The sequence below is a fragment of the Salvelinus sp. IW2-2015 genome, linkage group LG28, assembly GCF_002910315.2.
Source record: "Salvelinus sp. IW2-2015 linkage group LG28, ASM291031v2, whole genome shotgun sequence".
NCBI lineage: Eukaryota > Metazoa > Chordata > Actinopteri > Salmoniformes > Salmonidae > Salvelinus > Salvelinus sp. IW2-2015.
The window spans coordinates 15,728,469-15,746,807 of NC_036868.1; the positions used below are offsets into that span (position 1 = coordinate 15,728,469).

The 18,339-nt window shown below is 43.8% G+C and overlaps 1 protein-coding gene across 2 annotated transcripts in view; it reads right to left on the reverse strand.

Moving 5' to 3' along the window:
- The window catches only part of LOC111954102 (calcipressin-2-like), a 125,701-nt gene that overhangs the window by 58,380 nt on the left and 48,982 nt on the right, over positions 1–18,339 (reverse strand). The window contains exon 1 of one of the 2 annotated variants that reach the window (XM_070435749.1): positions 11,251–11,556. The exons of the other annotated variant lie outside the window; for it this stretch is intronic. Coding sequence (XP_070291850.1) covers positions 11,251–11,337 — 87 coding nt within the window. The 5' untranslated portion in view covers positions 11,338–11,556. Of the gene's footprint in view, positions 1–11,250; positions 11,557–18,339 lie in introns of those variants that run through there. 2 annotated transcript variants of the gene reach the window in all.

Here is an 18,339-nt window from a genome sequence, read left to right on the forward strand (position 1 = left end):
CTGGAGATTCCAGACACAGCGTTCCAGAACACTCACACAGCATCCCCAACCAGGAGGGACTGACTGGGTGCAACATTCCACTACAGAGGACAGACAGGAATGACTAGGACATGGCTAATTCATCTTAACTGACCTTCCAAGTGACCTGAGGCTTTAGCTGGGTCAGACTGACTGTACATTGCAGATGAGGAATTGAGCACACTCAGTCTTGCTAGTGATTGAATAAATATGCATAAAGTATGCTACAGATGTAGGATCTTAATTTGACCAACCTGTTGCAGGAGAAGAGGGTGAGAAGATTAAGAACTTGAGTTTCTCTTTGGGGAGACAGTGAGGAGATCTGGCATGAGAAAGAGGGTAGCATTGTGTTCCCAAAGAATTGCCCCAGCTCCTTCTAGGCCCAGGACCGAGAGAAATACACAAAGAAAATGTATTCAGCATTTTCCCTGGAGGGGAAAGGCTTGTGCTTGGTCACCACTAGCATCTGTTAAAGGTACCATCTCAGTGTCTCACTCTTCAGATGAGTCTCAGAGGCCCAGGAGGCATGGAGTCTTCTGTTGTCTCTTCCATCTAACATCAACACAGAAGATATATTGCATAACTAGGACCATGAGTGTTTTTGAAAACCTGATTTGACCAGGAAATTGTCACATGGTCTTGACATAACATATGGGTGAATAGGAGTTGACGATGACTTAACAGAGTAATGTGTGCTATGATGCAGAACTGTCATCGTCGAGGCCTGCTGCTCACACCATGACGATGTGACCAACACAATCCTTCCAAGAACAAGGTGAGGAGACCGTACCATAGCAGTGGTTATGGCAACACGCTAAACACGGGGACACAACACTGGTTGTCAACATACTATAGTGTGTTTGAGAGAAATAATAATATTTCACCTTTATTTAACCAGGTAGGCCAGTTGAGAACAAGTTCTCATTTACAACTGCGACCTGGCCAAGATAAAGCAAAGCAGTGCGACACAAACACCACAGAGTTACACATGGGATAAACAAACGTACAGTCAATAACACAATAGAAAAATCTATATACAGTGTGTGCAAATGTAGTAACATTAGGGAGGTAAGGCAATAAATAGGCCATAGTGGCGAAATAATTACAATTTAGCAATTAAACACTGGAGTGATAGATGTGCAGAAGATGAATGTGCAAGTAGAGATACTGGGGTGCAAAGGAGCAAAAAAATAATAATAACAATATGGGGATGAGGTAGTTGGGTGGGCTATTTACAGATGGGCTGTGTACAGGTGCAATGATCAGTAAGCTGCTCTGACAGCTGATTCTTAAAGTTGGTGAGGGAGATATAAGACTCCAGCTTCAGTGAATCTTGCAATTCGTTCCAGTCATTAGCAGCAGAGAACTGGAAGGAAAGGCGGCCAAAAGAGGAGTTGGCTTTGGGGATGACCAGTGAAATATACCTGCTGTAGCGCGTGCTACGGGTGGGTGCTGCTACGGGGACTYGAGAGCTGAGATAAGGCGGGGCTTTACCTAGCAAAGACTTATAGATGACCTGGAGCCAGTGGGTTTGGCGACGAATATGAAGCGACGGCCAGCCAACGAGCGCATACAGGTCGCAGTGGTGGGTAGTATATGGGGCTTTGGTGACAACATGGATGGCACTGTGATAGACTACATCCAGTTTGCTGAGTAGCGTGTTGGAGGCTATTTTGTAAATGACATCGCCGAAGTCAAGGATCGGTAGGATAGTCAGTTTTACGAGGGTATGTTTGGCAGCATGAGTGAAGGAGGCTTTGTTGCGAAATAAGAAGCCGATTCTAGATTTAATTTTGGATTAGAGATGCTTAATGTGAGTCTGTAAGGAGAGTTTAGTCTAACCAGACACCTAGGTATTTGTAGTTGTCCACATAATCTAAGTGGGGGGGGGGCAAGTTGCTGCAGGGGGTGCAGAGCTGTTGGCCGGGGTAGGGGTAGCCAGGTGGAAAGCATGGCCAGCTGTAGAAAAATGCTTATTGAAATTATCGTAGATTTATCGGTGGTGACAGTGTTTCCTAGCCTCAGTGCAGTGGGCAGCTGGGAGGAGGTGCTCTTATTCTCCATGGACTTTACAGTGTCCCAAAACTTTTGGGAATTAGTGCTACAGGATGCAAATTTCTGTTTGAAAAAGCTAGCCTTAGCTTTCCAAACTGATTGTGTATATTGGTTCCTGACTTCCCTGAAAAGTTGCATATCGCGGGGGCTATTCGATGCTAATGCAGAACGCCACAGGATGTTTTTGTGCTGGTCAAGGGCAGTCAAGTCTGGCGTGAACCAAGGGCTATATCTGTTCTTAGTTCTACATTTTTTGAACAGGGCATGCTTATTTAAGATGGTGAGGAAATAACTTTTAAAGAGCAACCAGGCATCCTCTACTGACGGGATGAGGTCAATATCCTTCCAGGATACCTGGGCCAGGTCGATTAGAAAGGCCTGTTTGCTGAAGTGTTTTAGTGAGGAGGGAGAAGTGTTGACAGTGAGGAGGGGTGGTTGTTTGACCATGGACCCATTACGGACGCAGGCAATGATGCAGTGATCGCTGAGATCCTTTTTGAAGACAGCAGAGGTGTATTTAGAGAGCAGGTTAGTCAGGATGATATCTAAAAGGGTGCCCATGTTTACAGATTTAGGGTTGTACCTGGTAGGTTCCTTGATCATTTGTCTGAGATTGAGGGCATCTAGCGGAGAATGTAGGACGGCCGGGGTGTTAAGCATATCCCAGTTTTAGGTCACCTAACAGTACAAACTCTGAAGATAAATGGGAGGCAGTTAATTCACATATGGTGTCCAGGGAACAGCTGGGGGCTGAGGAGGGTCTATAACAAGCGGCAACAGTGAGAGACTTCTTTCTGGAAAGGTGGATTTTTAAAAGTTCAAGCTCGAACTGTTTGGGCACAGACCTGGATAGTAAGACAGAACTCTGCAGGCTATCTCTGCAGTAGATTGCAACTCCACCCCCTTTGGCAGTTCTATCTTGGTGGAAAATGTTGTAGTTGTAGTTGTAGTTGAATTTTTGGTGGCCTTCCTAAGCCTGGATTCAGACACGGCTAGGACATCAGGGTTGGCGGAGTGTGCTAAAGCAGTGAATAAAACAAACTTAGGGAGGAGGCTTCTGATGTTAACATGCATGAAAGCAAGGCTTTTTCGGTTATATAAGTCAACAAATGATAGCGCCTGGGTAATAGGAGTGGAACTCGGGGCTACAGGGCCTGGGTTAACTTCTACATCACCAGAGGAACAGAGGAGGAGTAGGATAAGGGTACGGCTAAAGGCTATAAGAACTGGTCGTCTAGTGCGTTGGGGACAGAGAATAAAAGGAGCAGATTTCTGGGCGTGGTAGAATAGATTCAGGGCATAATGTACAGACAAGGGTATGGTAGGATGTGAGTACAATGGAGGTAAACCTAGGCGTTGAGTGACGATGAGAGAGGTTTAGTCTCTGGAGGCACCAGTTGAGCCAGGTGAGGTCTCCGCATGTGTGTGGGGTCTGACAAAAGAGCTATCTAAGGCATTTTGAGCGGGACTGAGGGCTCTACAGTAAAATGAAACAATAAGAACTAGCCAAGACAGCAGTAGACAAGGCATATTGACATTAGAGAGAGGCATAAAGCAATCACAGGTGTTGATCTGGAGAGCTAAGACAACAACGAGTAAATGGCGATAAATGGGCAGAGCGGGTCAGTTAGGTACATACAGGACCTGGCTCCGTGTCGACAATAAAGGGTTCAGGCCAATTGGCAAAGGAGGTATTGTAGCCCTAGAATTCGCTGGTATATGGGCCTAGCTCGAGGCTAGCTCAAGGCTAGCTGGTGCTTGCATCGGGACAGAGGCGTTAGCTAACAGTAGCCACTCGTTTACTGCTAGCTAGCTGCGATGAGCCGGTCTAATGATCCAGAGCGGCAGGAGTCCGGTGATGTGGTATAGAGAAGCAGTCCGATATGCTCTAGGTTGATATTGCGCTGTGCAGACTGGCAGGTGTTGTCCGAGCTAAGGCTGGCTGGTGACCGAGAAAAAGGTGAAGACCGCTAGCCGTGGCTAACAAAGACTAGTAGCTAGTTAGCTGGAAAGCCCCTGATGGAAGTTCCAGTTATAAGGAATAAAAATAGCAGATCCGTACCACATTGGGTGAGGCGGGTTGCAGGAAAGTATATTTAGTTCGTGGATAGAAAGTGAGTTTAAGATATATTCGAAAAAGACCGGCTATTTACACGGGATAAGACACGGGATAAGACAATGACAAACACACACGTCCTACTGCTACGCCAATAGAACACATCCATCATGTAGAGGCTATCAAGTTTACTATGCTTACTGGAAACAAGAGGTTTCTAACCTCAAGGGTCTTTTCCAGGTCTTTTCCTGGTTAAATAAATAAAAGATCCAACATATACAGCCTGAGAAATGTCACTTCCCATGAAGTAGCAATCAGAGCTTTTAAACATCAACTAGCAACAGGGCCATGACAATTCTCAGGCTCACAAACAAAGACCTATTTGTACATGAGCACGCACACACACACGCGAGCAGGGGTAGCACAGTCCAGCCTGTTCGTGCGGGCGTCTGATGGATCTAAGTGCCCTTAGATATTAGAGAGCTATAAAGGTGAACAGTGAACATCCTCATAACTGCCATCTGGTGTTTGTAGTAGTCATGCTGTTAAAACTAAATGTCAAGATGGAGAGGCCCATTCTCAAATCTATTAAACTGCGTTCCACAGTTTATGTGCTCCAATTATGGAAATAAATATCCTAATGAAGCAAAGGGCTCCGGATGAGCGTAAAAGCAAACGAGAGGGTGAAAGGAGAGGGGATGGTGGTTCGGTGGTGCTACAGCTATCACGGACAGTCAATGGGAGAGAGAAAAATAATGTGTTGTGTAGGAAGCCTGGGGATAGGCCAAGCAGCAGCCCTGGTTTCTAAACATCCAACTCTCTCTGACGTCTACGAGTAAAGCCCAGTAAAGCATGACATTACCACTGAGTGTTACGTTCAGAGGACACACCAACACCACTGTATTGCTATAGTGAAGCCCACCCCCACCAATGATAACAAGGCATCTATAAATAGGCTATAAATAGGCTAAGTCAGGGGTCTTCAACCTTTTCTTGCCAAGACGAACCGGAGACCCAGGGACCACATCATACATTAGCGAAAAAAATAAATGAACTTGTGATCAGGTGAATGATATCATCAGGTATATCATAAAATGAATAGATTTGGTAGATCGGTTTTCCTTATTTTGACCTCCCCACATTATAATTGGAAGAGGAAATGGAAACTAACAGCCTATTAGCTAGAACGGTAACTCCAAAAACATTTTCGCTAAGAGCATCGGTTTAGTTGGTTAAAACAAAGGTTAGCCATGTGTTGGCAAAAATGAATGTGCAAGTCAAGAAAGCTTACCAACAGCCAGCATCACTTACTGCACTGGTAGCCTATTCACGGCTGCTTTTTCAAAGCCTATGTCAGATACTCTAGTGAGTGTAATTGGCTCCAATGABTGTAATTTGCTCAACATTAGGAGTTGAGAAGTTGACATCATTGGAAAGATACAGTATATTCTCCTCTTTTTTACTGCAGGTATGTAATAAATGTGTGTGTTTATTCTGTTGTTGCTAGTGATATTCATAAAAACAACGATTAAAAATAAAAGCTATTGTTTTTTATATATTTTGTATTTTTATTAGATTTTTTTTGCGTACCCCCACGGAACTCCGGTTGAATATCCCTGGGCTAAGTGACAGAGGGAAGTGCCACTCAACTGAACATTTCTGTTGACACCTCTCCTTGAGCAACACACAGATATATCTACAGCAAACCAGTAGCACTAAGGATGACAGGACAGACCGCTCCTCATCAGTATGAGAAGCACTCTATCCAATAGGAAAACAACAGCTCTCCACTGGAATAACATTACAAATTAAATGGGGCTGTGTTAGAGGAAGGAACAAAAGTGATCCAAGGTGTTGTGTTTTTTCCACAGCCGCCTTTGAAGGCGATGCGGTATGCGTGTGGATATTTAAGTAATTACAGTGGTAAGCTGCCAGAGCCAAACAGGCATGTTTACTGTTCACTTACTGGCATTAACCTCATCAATCCCTTCATAACAGGGGCAGCAGAGGAGAGGAGAACAACTCAACATGAAACCAGACTCACCTTTAGACTCATTCACAGATGAATGTCAACWTTAACAACACAGGCTTTGGCTTTAATCACATACAGACAGACTAGGAGATGAATCAGCCAGAGACTAAAGAAACAGAGGCCAGAATACAGGGTTTTTCTGTTCTCCCTTCCTTTTAGGGGAAGAAACTATAATTCATCTTAAACACATCCAGACTCTAGACTCTCAGATTGCTCTTTTTCATGTTGAACCTTGACCTACAGCCAAAAATAGCTCCTGCGTTGTGTAAGCTCGTGTAAGGAATGGCCATGTTTTAACCAGGGCAGGAAATTTCACATAGTAAGCTTGTGGGGGAGGAAGGATTGTTGATAACATCCCCTATCCATCCATCCAGTCATTTTACTGCAATGTGATTTTCCATCTTAGAGGAGAAATTGAACAAGTCGCCCATTAGAGCTGGCATGGATAGATTTCTCAAAGGTTAATGAATTCTCATTCATTAAATCACCACACATTATTACAGAACATTGTGATTGGTCAGGCTTTATGGAAATGGAGGTTTTATCTAACCACTGCTCAGTACAACGAGATAGAATATCTAATGTGTAACGATAGTCTAGCTCTTCCTCGGACGAGGAGAGGCGAGAAGGATCGGAGGARCAATGTGCAGCGTGGTAAGTTTCCATGATTTAATAACACGAAAACAAGACACTATACAAAATAACAAACAAACTAACCGTCACAGTCCCGTGTGGCACAAACACTGACACAGGAAACAACCACCCACAAAATCCCAACACAAAACAAGCCACCTATATATGATTCTCAATCAGGGACAACGATTGACAGCTGCCTCTGATTGGGAACCATATTAGGCTGAACACAGAAACAGACAAACTAGACACACAACATAGAATGCCCACCCAGCTCACGTCCTGACCAACACTAAAACAAGCACAACACATAAGAACTCTGGTCAGGACGTTACATAATGTCTGTGCCAGGTTAAGACTGTTCATAGTAACATTCCTAACTTCTCTAATTGAGACCCTCTTTCTCGGTTCTCTTTCTCCTTACCTTTTAAACACCCAACTAAACAGAGAATCCAGTTATAGAGTGTAGAATTCACACAATGGGACACTAAAGAGATGCAATATGAACAAATGCTGGCATCACAGTTCCTTTATCTATCATTGTGGAAGATCAGAAAGAACAAAACTACAGTATATTCAAAAAGAGCTAGACAGATGTGAATGCTTGAAATCAAAGTGATTCTTCATACACTGGCTGAATAGGAATGATGATGAATGGACTTCTTGGGATCATAGTAATAGTTGTATATAGAGACTCGTACAACGCTGTGTACTACTCCCTTCACAGAACAGCGCAAACTGGCTCTAACCAGAATAGAAGAGTGGGAGGCCCCGGTGCACAACTGAGCACAACTGAGTTTGAGAAACAGACGCCTCACAAGTCCTCAACTGGCAGCTTCATTAAATAGTACCTGGGACTCCAGGATGCTGGCCTTCTAGGCAGAGTTGCAAAGAAAAAGGCATATCTCAGACTGGCCAATAAAAAGAAAAGATTAAGATGGGCAAAAGAACACAGACACTGGACAGAGGAAGGTGAGTCCCGGAGTCGTCTCTTCACTGTTGACGTTGAGACTGGTGTTTTGCGGGTACTATTTAATAAAGCTGCCAGTTGAGGACTTGTGAGGCGTCTGTTTCTCAAACTAGACACTCGAATGTACTTATCCTCTTGTTCAGTTGTGCACCGGGGCCTCCCACTCCTCTTTCTATTCTGGTTAGAGCCAGTTTGCGCTGTTCTGTGAAGGGAGTAGTACACAGCGTTGTACCAGATCTTCAGTTTCTTGGCAATTTCTCGCATGGAATAGCCTTCATTTCTCAGAACAAGAATAGACCGATGAGTTTCAGAAGAAAGTTATTTGTTTCTGGCCATTTGGAGCCTGGAAATCGAACCCACAAATGCTGATGCTCCAGATACTCAACTAGTCTAAACAAGGCCAGTTGTATTGCTTCTTTAATGAGCACAACAGTTTCCAGCTGTGCTAACATAATTGCAAAAGGGTTTTCTAATGATCAATTAGCCTTTTAAAATGATAAACTTAGATTAGCTAACACAATGTGCCATTAGAACACAGGAGTGATGGTTGCTGATAATGGGCCTCTGTATGCCTATGTAGATATTCCATTTTAAATAATCTGCCATTTCCAGCTACAATAGTCATTTACAACATTAACAATGTCTACACTGTATTTCTGATCAATTTGATGCTATTTTAATGGACAAAAAATGTGCTTTCCTTTCAAAAACAAGGACATTTCTAAGTGACCCCAAACTTTTGAATGGTAGTGGATATATCCACAACATCGGGAGCAGACTGTCTGTCGGTCTCTGTCCGTCTGTCCGACCAATCACCAAGTCTGAACATTAGCTACTCATTACCCCCTAGCGTCAACCACCTTCACATCACTCCAATCATAACCTCATCTCTTCAGTCTCTCTGCCTCATCTTCTATCAGAGGATAGTCTAGATTTCAGTATCTTCTATATTTTAGATGATTAACCCAGTTGAAGATGGTGGTTGGGAAAGCAGCCAGACCAGAGAAGCCGAGCAGCAGACAGTGATTCATTAAACAAAACATGTGGGTCCAATGTGATTGGAGGAGTAATGATCACTCAGACACTGCCTCCTTTCCTAATCACTGACTATTTTGGGATCAATGGATGCACAGTAGTGTGTGCATGAGTGTGTGTGGGTGTGTGGGTGTCTTACGCAAGTAAATTATGAACATTTGAGAGTGCCAAAAGTAGAAGAAAGCTGCAGCATCTTGCTGTGCAATTCAACACACTTCACCCTAAAAATGAAACTTGTTCCAACACAAATCAAAGTAATGGTAAAAAGGCTCTGACAAAAAATTAACACCAACTGCATACAGTGCATTCAAATAATACCTCAGTGTTAAAATCAATACATCAAAGGTTTGTTGTGCATGTACAGACAGTAATACAATCAGAAACAGACAGTACAGGTTAGCTGGGCAGCTAACCTGTACTAACCTGTACACCTTGTCAACTACACTAGGCATGTGCATTGGCAGCAGGTAGCCTAGTGGTTAGAGCGTTGGACTAGTAACTGAAAGGTTGCTAGATCAAATCCCCGAGCTGACAAGGTAAAAATCTGTCGTTCTGCCCCTGAACAAAGCAGTTCCTAGGCCATCATTGTAAATAAGAATTTGTTCTTAACTTCTTTGGGGTAGGGGGCTGTATTTTCACGTCCGGATGAGAAGCGTGCCCAGAGTAAATGGCCTGCTACTCAGCCATAAAAGCTAGCATATGCATATTTGGATAGAAAACACTCTGAAGTATCTAAAACTGTTTGAATGATGTCTGTGAGTATAACAGAACTCATATGGCAGGCAAAAACCTGAGAAAACATCAAACCAGGAAGTGGGAAATCTGAAGTTGGTCGATTTTCAACTCAGCTCCTATTGAAGATACAGTGGGATATTGGTAATGTTGCACTTCCTAAGGCTTCCACTAGATGTCAACAGTCTTTAGAACCTTGTCTGGTGCTTCTACTGTGAAGTGGGGCCGAATGAGAGGGGATTGAGTAAGGTCTACCATGCGCGTTCATGTGAGAGCGAGCTCTGTTCCATCACACTTCTGAAAACAAAGCTATTCTCCGGTTGGAACATTATTGAAGAATTATGTTAAAAACATCCTAAAGATTGATTCAATACATCGTTTGTCATGTTTTTACYGACTGTAATATAACTTTTTTAACTTTTCGTCCGTACTTTCCGCTGGACTTGCCCGCGCGTCGTGAGTTTGGAAAGTGTACTGAAGGCTAGAACAACAAGGAGGAATTTGGACATAAATGATGAACATTATCGAACAAAACAATCATTTATTGTGGAACTGGGATTCCTGGGAGTGCATTCTGATGAAGATCATCAAAGGTAAGTGAATGTTTATAATGTTATTTCTGACTTCTGTTGACTGCACAATATGCCGGATATATTTTTGTCTTGATTGGGCTCTGAGCGCCGACCTCAGATTATTGAATGGTTTGCTTTTTCCGTAAAGCTTTTTAAAAATCTGACACAGCGGTTGCATTAAGGAGAAGTGCATCTAAAATTCCATGCATAACACTTGTATTTTCATCAACATTTATAATGAGTATTTCTGTAATATGATGTGGCTCTCTGCAAAATCACTGGATATTTTGGAACTTCTGAACGTAACGCGCCAATGTAAACTCTCAGATTTTTGGATATAAATATGAACTTTACCGAACAAAACATACATGTATTGTGTAACATGAAGTCCTATGAGTGTCATCTGATGAAGATCATCAAAGGTTAGTGATTCATTTTATCTATATTTCTGCTTTTTGTGAATCCTCTCTTTGGCTGGAAAAATCTGTGTTATTCTGTGAATAGACACTCACCTAACATAATCGTTTGGTTTCAAAAGCCTTTTTGAAATCGGACATTGTGGCTGGATTTACAACAAGTGTATCTTTAAAATGGTGTAAAATACATGTATGTTTGAGGAATTTTAATTATGGGATTTCTGTTGTTTTGAATTTGGCGCCCTGCAGTTTCACTGGCTGTTGAAGAGATGGGACGCTACCGTCCCACATACCCTAGAGAAGTTTTAACTGACTTGCCTAGTTAAATAAAGGTTAAATAAATAAATAAAATGGACTGGAGTGACTGACAGGTGACTAGCTAACCTAATGTCTCTCTAATCCCACATCAAACAGAACACAGCCTTTTATCCATCAGCTCATCTGGTCCAGCTAGACTCACAGCCGAGACAGTGTTTACATTGACATGGTGTCGCTTCTAGTCGGCTGATGATGGGACAAAACAACGGTTCTGTACAACACTGTCAGACACYACCTCAGAATAGTCTTACAGTAATTGCAGACTGAAAGCAAAAAATGCATGCAGTTGTGTAGAGTTGTTTGAGCAGCATAGACAGACCCACAGAACACATATTCTAGTCCTGTCTTCTAAAGTGTGTGTGAAGTGTGTTCTGTGCTGCCTTCTAGGAGTGTGTATGTGTATCTTGTCCTACCTTGACCTCCTGACTGGTGAACACCTCAACGTCCACCACACAGGCGATGAGGACAAAGATATCACAGTCCAGGTTTCGGGAAGGCATTTCCACTTTGCTCCTCTCTGTACCGCTCAAACAGACAAATAACTGCTAGAATCTAGGTCTCGGTCCGGAGCACCTGGCTGTGTGTTTCTGTGTGTGTGTTCACGCCGGTGTGTGTGTGTGTAAGGGGGAGAATGTGTGTGTTGTATTGTGCTCTGAAGAGCACACTCTGTAGTAATCTCTAGCTGTGAGGCAGGCTGGTTGTTAGTCAGAGRTGGCTGACTGGAGAAGTCGAGACTCCGAGAGGAATCAGACCACTAGCCCCCCCGCCCCTCCCCTCGCTCCCTCTTCCAGTTATGACATCACTGCCCCCAGCACACACACACACAATATCAAACGTTGATTTGCATTCCACACCATGCTCCCTAAAATCAAGAGACACGCTCAGACACATTGGCTCTAGGGAAGGATTCAAATAATAAATAAAAATAAAATAAATAAAGCAAATTTTATTTGTCACATACACATGGTTAGCAGATGTTAATGCGAGTGTAGCAAAATGCTTGTGCTTCTAGTTCCGACAATGCAGTAATAACCAACAGTAATCTAACCTACAATTCCACAACTACTACCTTATACACACAAGTGTAAAGGATAAAGAATATGTACATAAAGTATATGAATGAGTGATGGTACAGAACGGCATAGGCAAGATGCAGTAGATGGTATAGAGTACAGTATATACATATGAGATGAGTAATGTAGGGTATGTAAACATAAAGTGGCATAGTTTAAAGTGGCTAGTGATACATATATTACATAAAGTGGCAAGATGCAGTAGATGATATAGAGTACAGTATATACATATACATATGAGATGAGTATGTAGGGTATGTAAACATTATATTAAGTGGCATTGTTTAAAGTGGCTAGTGGTACATTTTTACATAATTTCCATCAATTCCCATTATTAAAGTGGCTGCTGCGCCTTCTTCACAACGCTGTCTGTGTGGGTGGACCAATTCAGTTTGTCCGTGATGTGTACACCGAGGAACTTAAACTTCCACCTTCTCCACTACTGACCGTCGATGTGGATAGGGGGTGCTCCCTCTGCTGTTTCCTGAAGTCCACAATCATCTCCTTTGTTTGTTGACGTTGAGTGTGAGGTTATTTTCCTGACACCACACTCCGAGGGCCCTCACCTCCTCCCTGTAGGCGCGTCTCGTCGTTGTTGGTAATCAAGCCTACCACTGTAGTGTCATCCGCAAACTTGATGATTGAGTTGGAGGCGTGCATGGCCACGCAGTCGTGGGTGAACAGGGAGTACAGGAGAGGGCTCGAAACGCACCCTTGTGGGGCCCCAGTGTTGAGGATCAGCGGGGTGGAGATGTTGTTACCTACCCTCACCACCTGGGGCGGCCCGTCAGGAAGTCCAGGACCCAGTTGCACAGGGCGGGGTCGAGACCCAGGGTCTCGAGCTTGATGACGAGTTTGGAGGGTACTATGGTGTTAAATGCTGAGCTGTAGTCGATGAACAGCATTCTCACATAGGTATTCCTCTTGTAGTAGTTGAGTAGTTGACTCAAAGAGAGAGAAAGACAATAGTTGATCTGTTTTTAACAAATTATTCCAAGAGTAAGGAGAAGAGAGAGAGAGAGAGAGAGAGCAAGTTTAGTCTACTCAAACACCCAGCTCAAACAGAGAGGGATGCTATGTTAGCTAGCTGGCTATGGCTATCCAACACTGGAACCCTTCCAAGTCAAGGTAAGCTTTTGGTTTTATTAATTTATTGCCACTGGGGCCTGCTAAACTGCTTTCTGACTGTACACTGTACTGCATGATTGTAGCAGATTTACTAATGTGTTAGTTCTAGTAGTTCTGGTTGACTATGACGTGACAACGTGTAGCGGTTAGCGGTCATGATATGAAGGTTTGGCTTGGAAAAGTGTTTTCGCCTGGTCACAGACAGCTGATGTGTTGTGCACTGAAGTCCACAAGTGATGGAAAAGGTGAGATGAGGAGAGTATATAGATAGATGCTTGAAGGAACTATATATACACAACGAGTTGTTTTTATGTGGCTGCTATGTAAGTGAACTGTGTTTGCGTATGACCATGGGTGTATTCATTGCGCCGATTCTGTTGAAAAATGTTTAATTAAATTGAAGCAAARGGAAAGAAATGGGGATAAACATACCTGATATTGTCCAATAGAAATGCTTGTTTGCAACTGTTGGACTAATGATTACACCCTAGTACAGCGAAATGCAGGCAAGAGTGGCAAGGCGGTATTGAATGTGTCACTGTCTGTCACCGGGATTATTCAAAATTCTCTCGACCTGTGCACCTACGTTGTAAACTTTCATTCACAGGCTAGGTTGTAGCAACCTCATGATGGGTACAGGGAAAATGTGAGTATCATGTATTAGCCTAAACCTATCGCTGTTACATTGAGCTGGGTGAATGGAATATGAATGACAGTCATCCAATATGCTGTAATAGAAATAAGGCCATGTTCATTAAAAAAATGATCATCCTCCCTCATCTTAAACAGCACCGACCGCCACTGACGTGCAGCAACAATCATGTAAGCTTGCGAGATCAGGCAATGTTGGTGAGGCTAATGAAACATATACCAATTAATTTAATATTCTAAAAAGATTGTTAAAATACTAGTATAACCACTCATATTCATATAATAATCATATTAGAATTCATTTCCGCATCCTCATTGCTTATTCTACTGTAGTAAACACTACTTGTGATATATCAAAGGATAAAATGATGATGATTAACCAGTCTGCCTCCTCCTCCTCGTCTTAGAATTTGAGCTACCCGGTGGTGAAACACGGCTATTTGTCCATGGTAAACAACAGAGTTGCCATAGAATACAGCTAACACATTACCTCCATGGAATACAGCTAACACATTACCTCCATGGAATACAGCTAACACATTATCTCCATGGAATACAGCTAACANCTCCATGGAATACAGCTAACACATTACCTCCATGGAATACAGCTAACACATTACCTCCATGGAATACAGCTAACACATTATCTCCATGGAATACACATAGACCGGGATAGTACTCATCTGTATGTGAATACATGCGATGCACAGAACATCAGCCATGCTGAGGCAAGGGACAGGTTATTATATGGCGGTATTGCATGACTGTGTTAAGTCATACACTCACACTAATGCCAACCAGGTACACTGCATAGAGGGTAGCATGTGTTTGCCTCTCTCCACTCCATCTCTCCTCATTTCCTTTCTCTATCTCTTACTCTCTCTTTTGCCCTGTCTCTCCCTCTCTCCCCACTGTCCATTCGGGTGTATTGACGGAACGATCCTGCAGTGCCAATGTAATATTTTATATTTTTTCCTTAATGGAAAATCAGCCTCTGTCACGCACGCACACACGCACGCACGCACGCACGCACGCACGCACGCACGCACGCACGCACGCACGCACGCACGCACGCACGCACCCACACACACACACACACACACCCACACACACACACACACACACGGTTTTCCTTGGTGTCGATAAACAACCCATCTCATCCTGTCACAAACCAGTGGGGGGGCGACCAGGGGGTAGCTTTAAACACCATTTCATAAACCCACCTGACTCACAACGACCCGTTTGTGTCGTTGAGCTGAAAATAAAAGAGTGTAAGGGCTTCAACACAGCCAGACCACGTCGACAGAGGCTGGGGCTGATTTCACACACCACTACAAGGTCCTTGATAAAACACACACAAAGACAGACTGTCTGCATAAGCGAAGCAGTTTAACAGCCACTTGTCCACATGGCAATAGAGTAGAAATGTGACCAGAGTTAGATGAGAGAGACAGTAACAGCAGAGTCAATCYAATACAGTCCACTCCTGATATCTGAAGCAAGTGAAATGGGATTGATCAACAGAACTGCACTTAAACTGATGTATGTTCACTTATCCGATGTGTACTTATCAGGACTCAACTGTATATAAGGTAAGTTGAAACCAAACAATCAGTTTAAACCAATAAAGCCTCCCACTCGCCACGGTTTTCTATTGTAAACAAAGCCCAGTCAATCCATTTAGCTGCTTATCTTTGGCCACATAAAGCCATCATCACTCCGGCCACAACGGCCTGCCTGCCTGTGGGAAACCCTTGATTAGATAAAGAAGAGTCACAATAGAAGGCCCACCCAGTCTTCTAACCAGTTATTGACAGACATAACCTTAATGGGGAAATGGAAAATCTAGTGTTCAGTGGAACAGCAGCCCAGAGAGAGACCTTTGTACCCAGACTCTGCTGGGAACTGCCTGTTGTCAAAGGAGTCTCTGGACAACACAGACAGACAGAGCTGTTTCTAAGCTCAAGATGAGTGTTTCAACTTTGACATTATAAACAGTGTACAGATGTACATTACATGTGCATGCACTGCACGCAACCACACAGACAAATTACATTTTCAAGTACACAAGTGCATACAGAACAGCTTAGAACTCATTGAAACACACAACCAATGTAAATAGTCCGGGTGGCCATTTGATTAATTGTTGTCTTATGGCTTATGGCTTGTGGGTAGAAGCTGTTCAGGAGCCTTTTGAACCTAGACTTGGGCTCCAGTACCGCTTGCCGTGCGGTAGCAGAGACAACAGTCTATGACTAGGGGTGACTGGAGTCTTTGACATTTTTTGGGAGTCTTCCTCTGACACCGCCTAGTATATAGGTCCTGGATGGCAGGAAGCTTGGCCCCGGTGATGTACTCGGCCGTACGCACTACCCTCTGTAGCACCTTATGGTCCGATGCCGAGCAGTTGCCATACCAGGCGATGATGCAACCAGTCAGGATGCTCTTCATGGTGCAGCTGTATAACTTTGAGGATGTGGGGACCCATGCCAAATCTTTTCAGTCTCCTTAGGGGGAAAAGGTGTTGTTGTGCCTTCATCATGACTGTCTTGGTGTGTTTGGCCCATGATAGTTTGTTGGTGATGTGAACACCATGGAAAGTGAAACTCTCGACCTGCTCCACTACAGCCCTGTCGATGTTAATGGGGGCCTGTTCGGCCAGCCTTTTCCTGTAGTCCACGATCATCTCCTTTGTCRTGCTCACGTTGAGGGAAAGGTTGTTGTCCTGGCACCACACTGCCAGGTCTCTGACATCCTCCCTATAGGCTGTCTCATCGTTGTCGGTGATCAGGCCTACCACTGTTGTGTCGTCAGCAAACTTAATGATGGTGTTGGAGTCGTGCTTGGCCATGCAGTCATGGGTGAATGAACAGGGAGTACAGTAGGGTACTAAGCACGCACCCCTGAAAGGGCCCCAGTGTTGAGGATCAGCGTGGCTGTCACGAACGTCGTCAGGGAAATGACCGGACCAAGGTGCAGCGTGGTGAGCGTACATTTCTTTTTATTATGAATGTCGCCAACAAAAACAAGAAACAACCAAAAAACGAACGTGAAGCTGACTAGGGCTATACAGGCCACTAACACAGACAACTACCCACAACTAAGGTGGCAAAACAGGCTACCTAAGTATGATTCCCAATCAGAGACAACGATAGACAGCTGTACCTGATTGAGAACCATACCCGGCCAAAACATAGAAAGAGAAAACATAGAAATAAAGAAACTAGAATGCCCACCCTAGTCACACCCTGGCCTAACCAAAATAGAGAATAAAAGCCTCTCTATGGCCAGGGCGTGACAGTGGCAGACATGTTGTTACCTACCTTTACCACCTGAGGGTGGCCTGTCAGGAAGTCCAGGATCCAGTTGCAGAAGGAGGTGTTTAGACCCAGGGTCCGTCGCTTAGTGATGAGCTTTGTAGGCACTATGGTGTTGAATGCGGAGCTGTAGTCAYTGAACAGCATTCTCACACACAGTTGAAGTCGGGYGTTTACATACACCTTAACCAAATACATTTAAACTCAGTTTTTCACAATTCCTGACATTTAATCCTWGTGAAAATTCTCTGTCTTAAGTCAGTTAGGATCGCCACTTTATTTTAAGAATGTGAAATGTCAGAATAATAGTAGAGAGAATGATTTCTTTCTGCTTTTATTTCTTTCATCACATTCCCAGTTGGTCAGAAGTCTACATACACTCAATTAGTATTTGGTAGCATTGCCTTTAAATTGTTTAACTTGGGTCCAACGTTTCGGGTAGCCTTCCACAAGCTCCCCACAATAAGTTGGGTGAATTTTGGCCCATTCTTTCTGACAGAGCAGGTGTAACCGAGTCAGGTTTGWAGGCCTCCTTGCTCGCAAACGCTTTTTCAGTTCTGCCCACAAATTTTCTATAGGCTTGAGATCAGGGCTTTGTTATGGCCACTCCAATACCTTGACTTTGTTGTCCTTAAGCCATTTTGACACAACTTTGGAAGTATGGTTGGGGTCATTGTCCATTTGGAAGACCCATTTACGACCAAGCTTTAACTTCCTGACTGATGTCMTGAGATGTTGCTTCAATATATGTACATATTTTCCTACCTCATAATGCCATCTATTTTGTGAAGAGCACCAGTCCCTCCTGCAGCAAAACACCCCCACAACATGATGCTACCACCCCTGTGCTTCACGGTTGGGATGGTGTTCTTCGGCTTGCAAGCCTCCCCCTTTTTCCTCTAAAACAATGAGGAGGTGTTGTGGTGAATGACAGAGAGAGCCGTCCTATCTTCTCACAGACAGTCAACAAAAAACACAGGGACGTATTCTTCATTAAAACGCAGCCTGATACACCAGTGTCACGCCCTGATCTGTTTCACCTGTCCTCGTTATTGTCTCCATCCCCTCCAGGTGTCACTTATTTTCCACAGTGTATTTATCCCTGTGTTTCCTGTCTCTCTGTGCCAGTTCATCTTGTCTGTTTCAAGTCAACCAGCATGTTTTTCCCGTGCTCCTGCTTTGCTATTCTCTCTTTTGCTAGTCCTCCCGGTTTTGACTCTTGCCTGTTTTCTTGACTCCGTACCCACCTGCCTGACCAGTCTTCCTGCCCTGACCTCGAGCCTGCCTGCCACTCTGTACCTCCTGGACTCTGATCTGGTTTTGACCTTCTGCC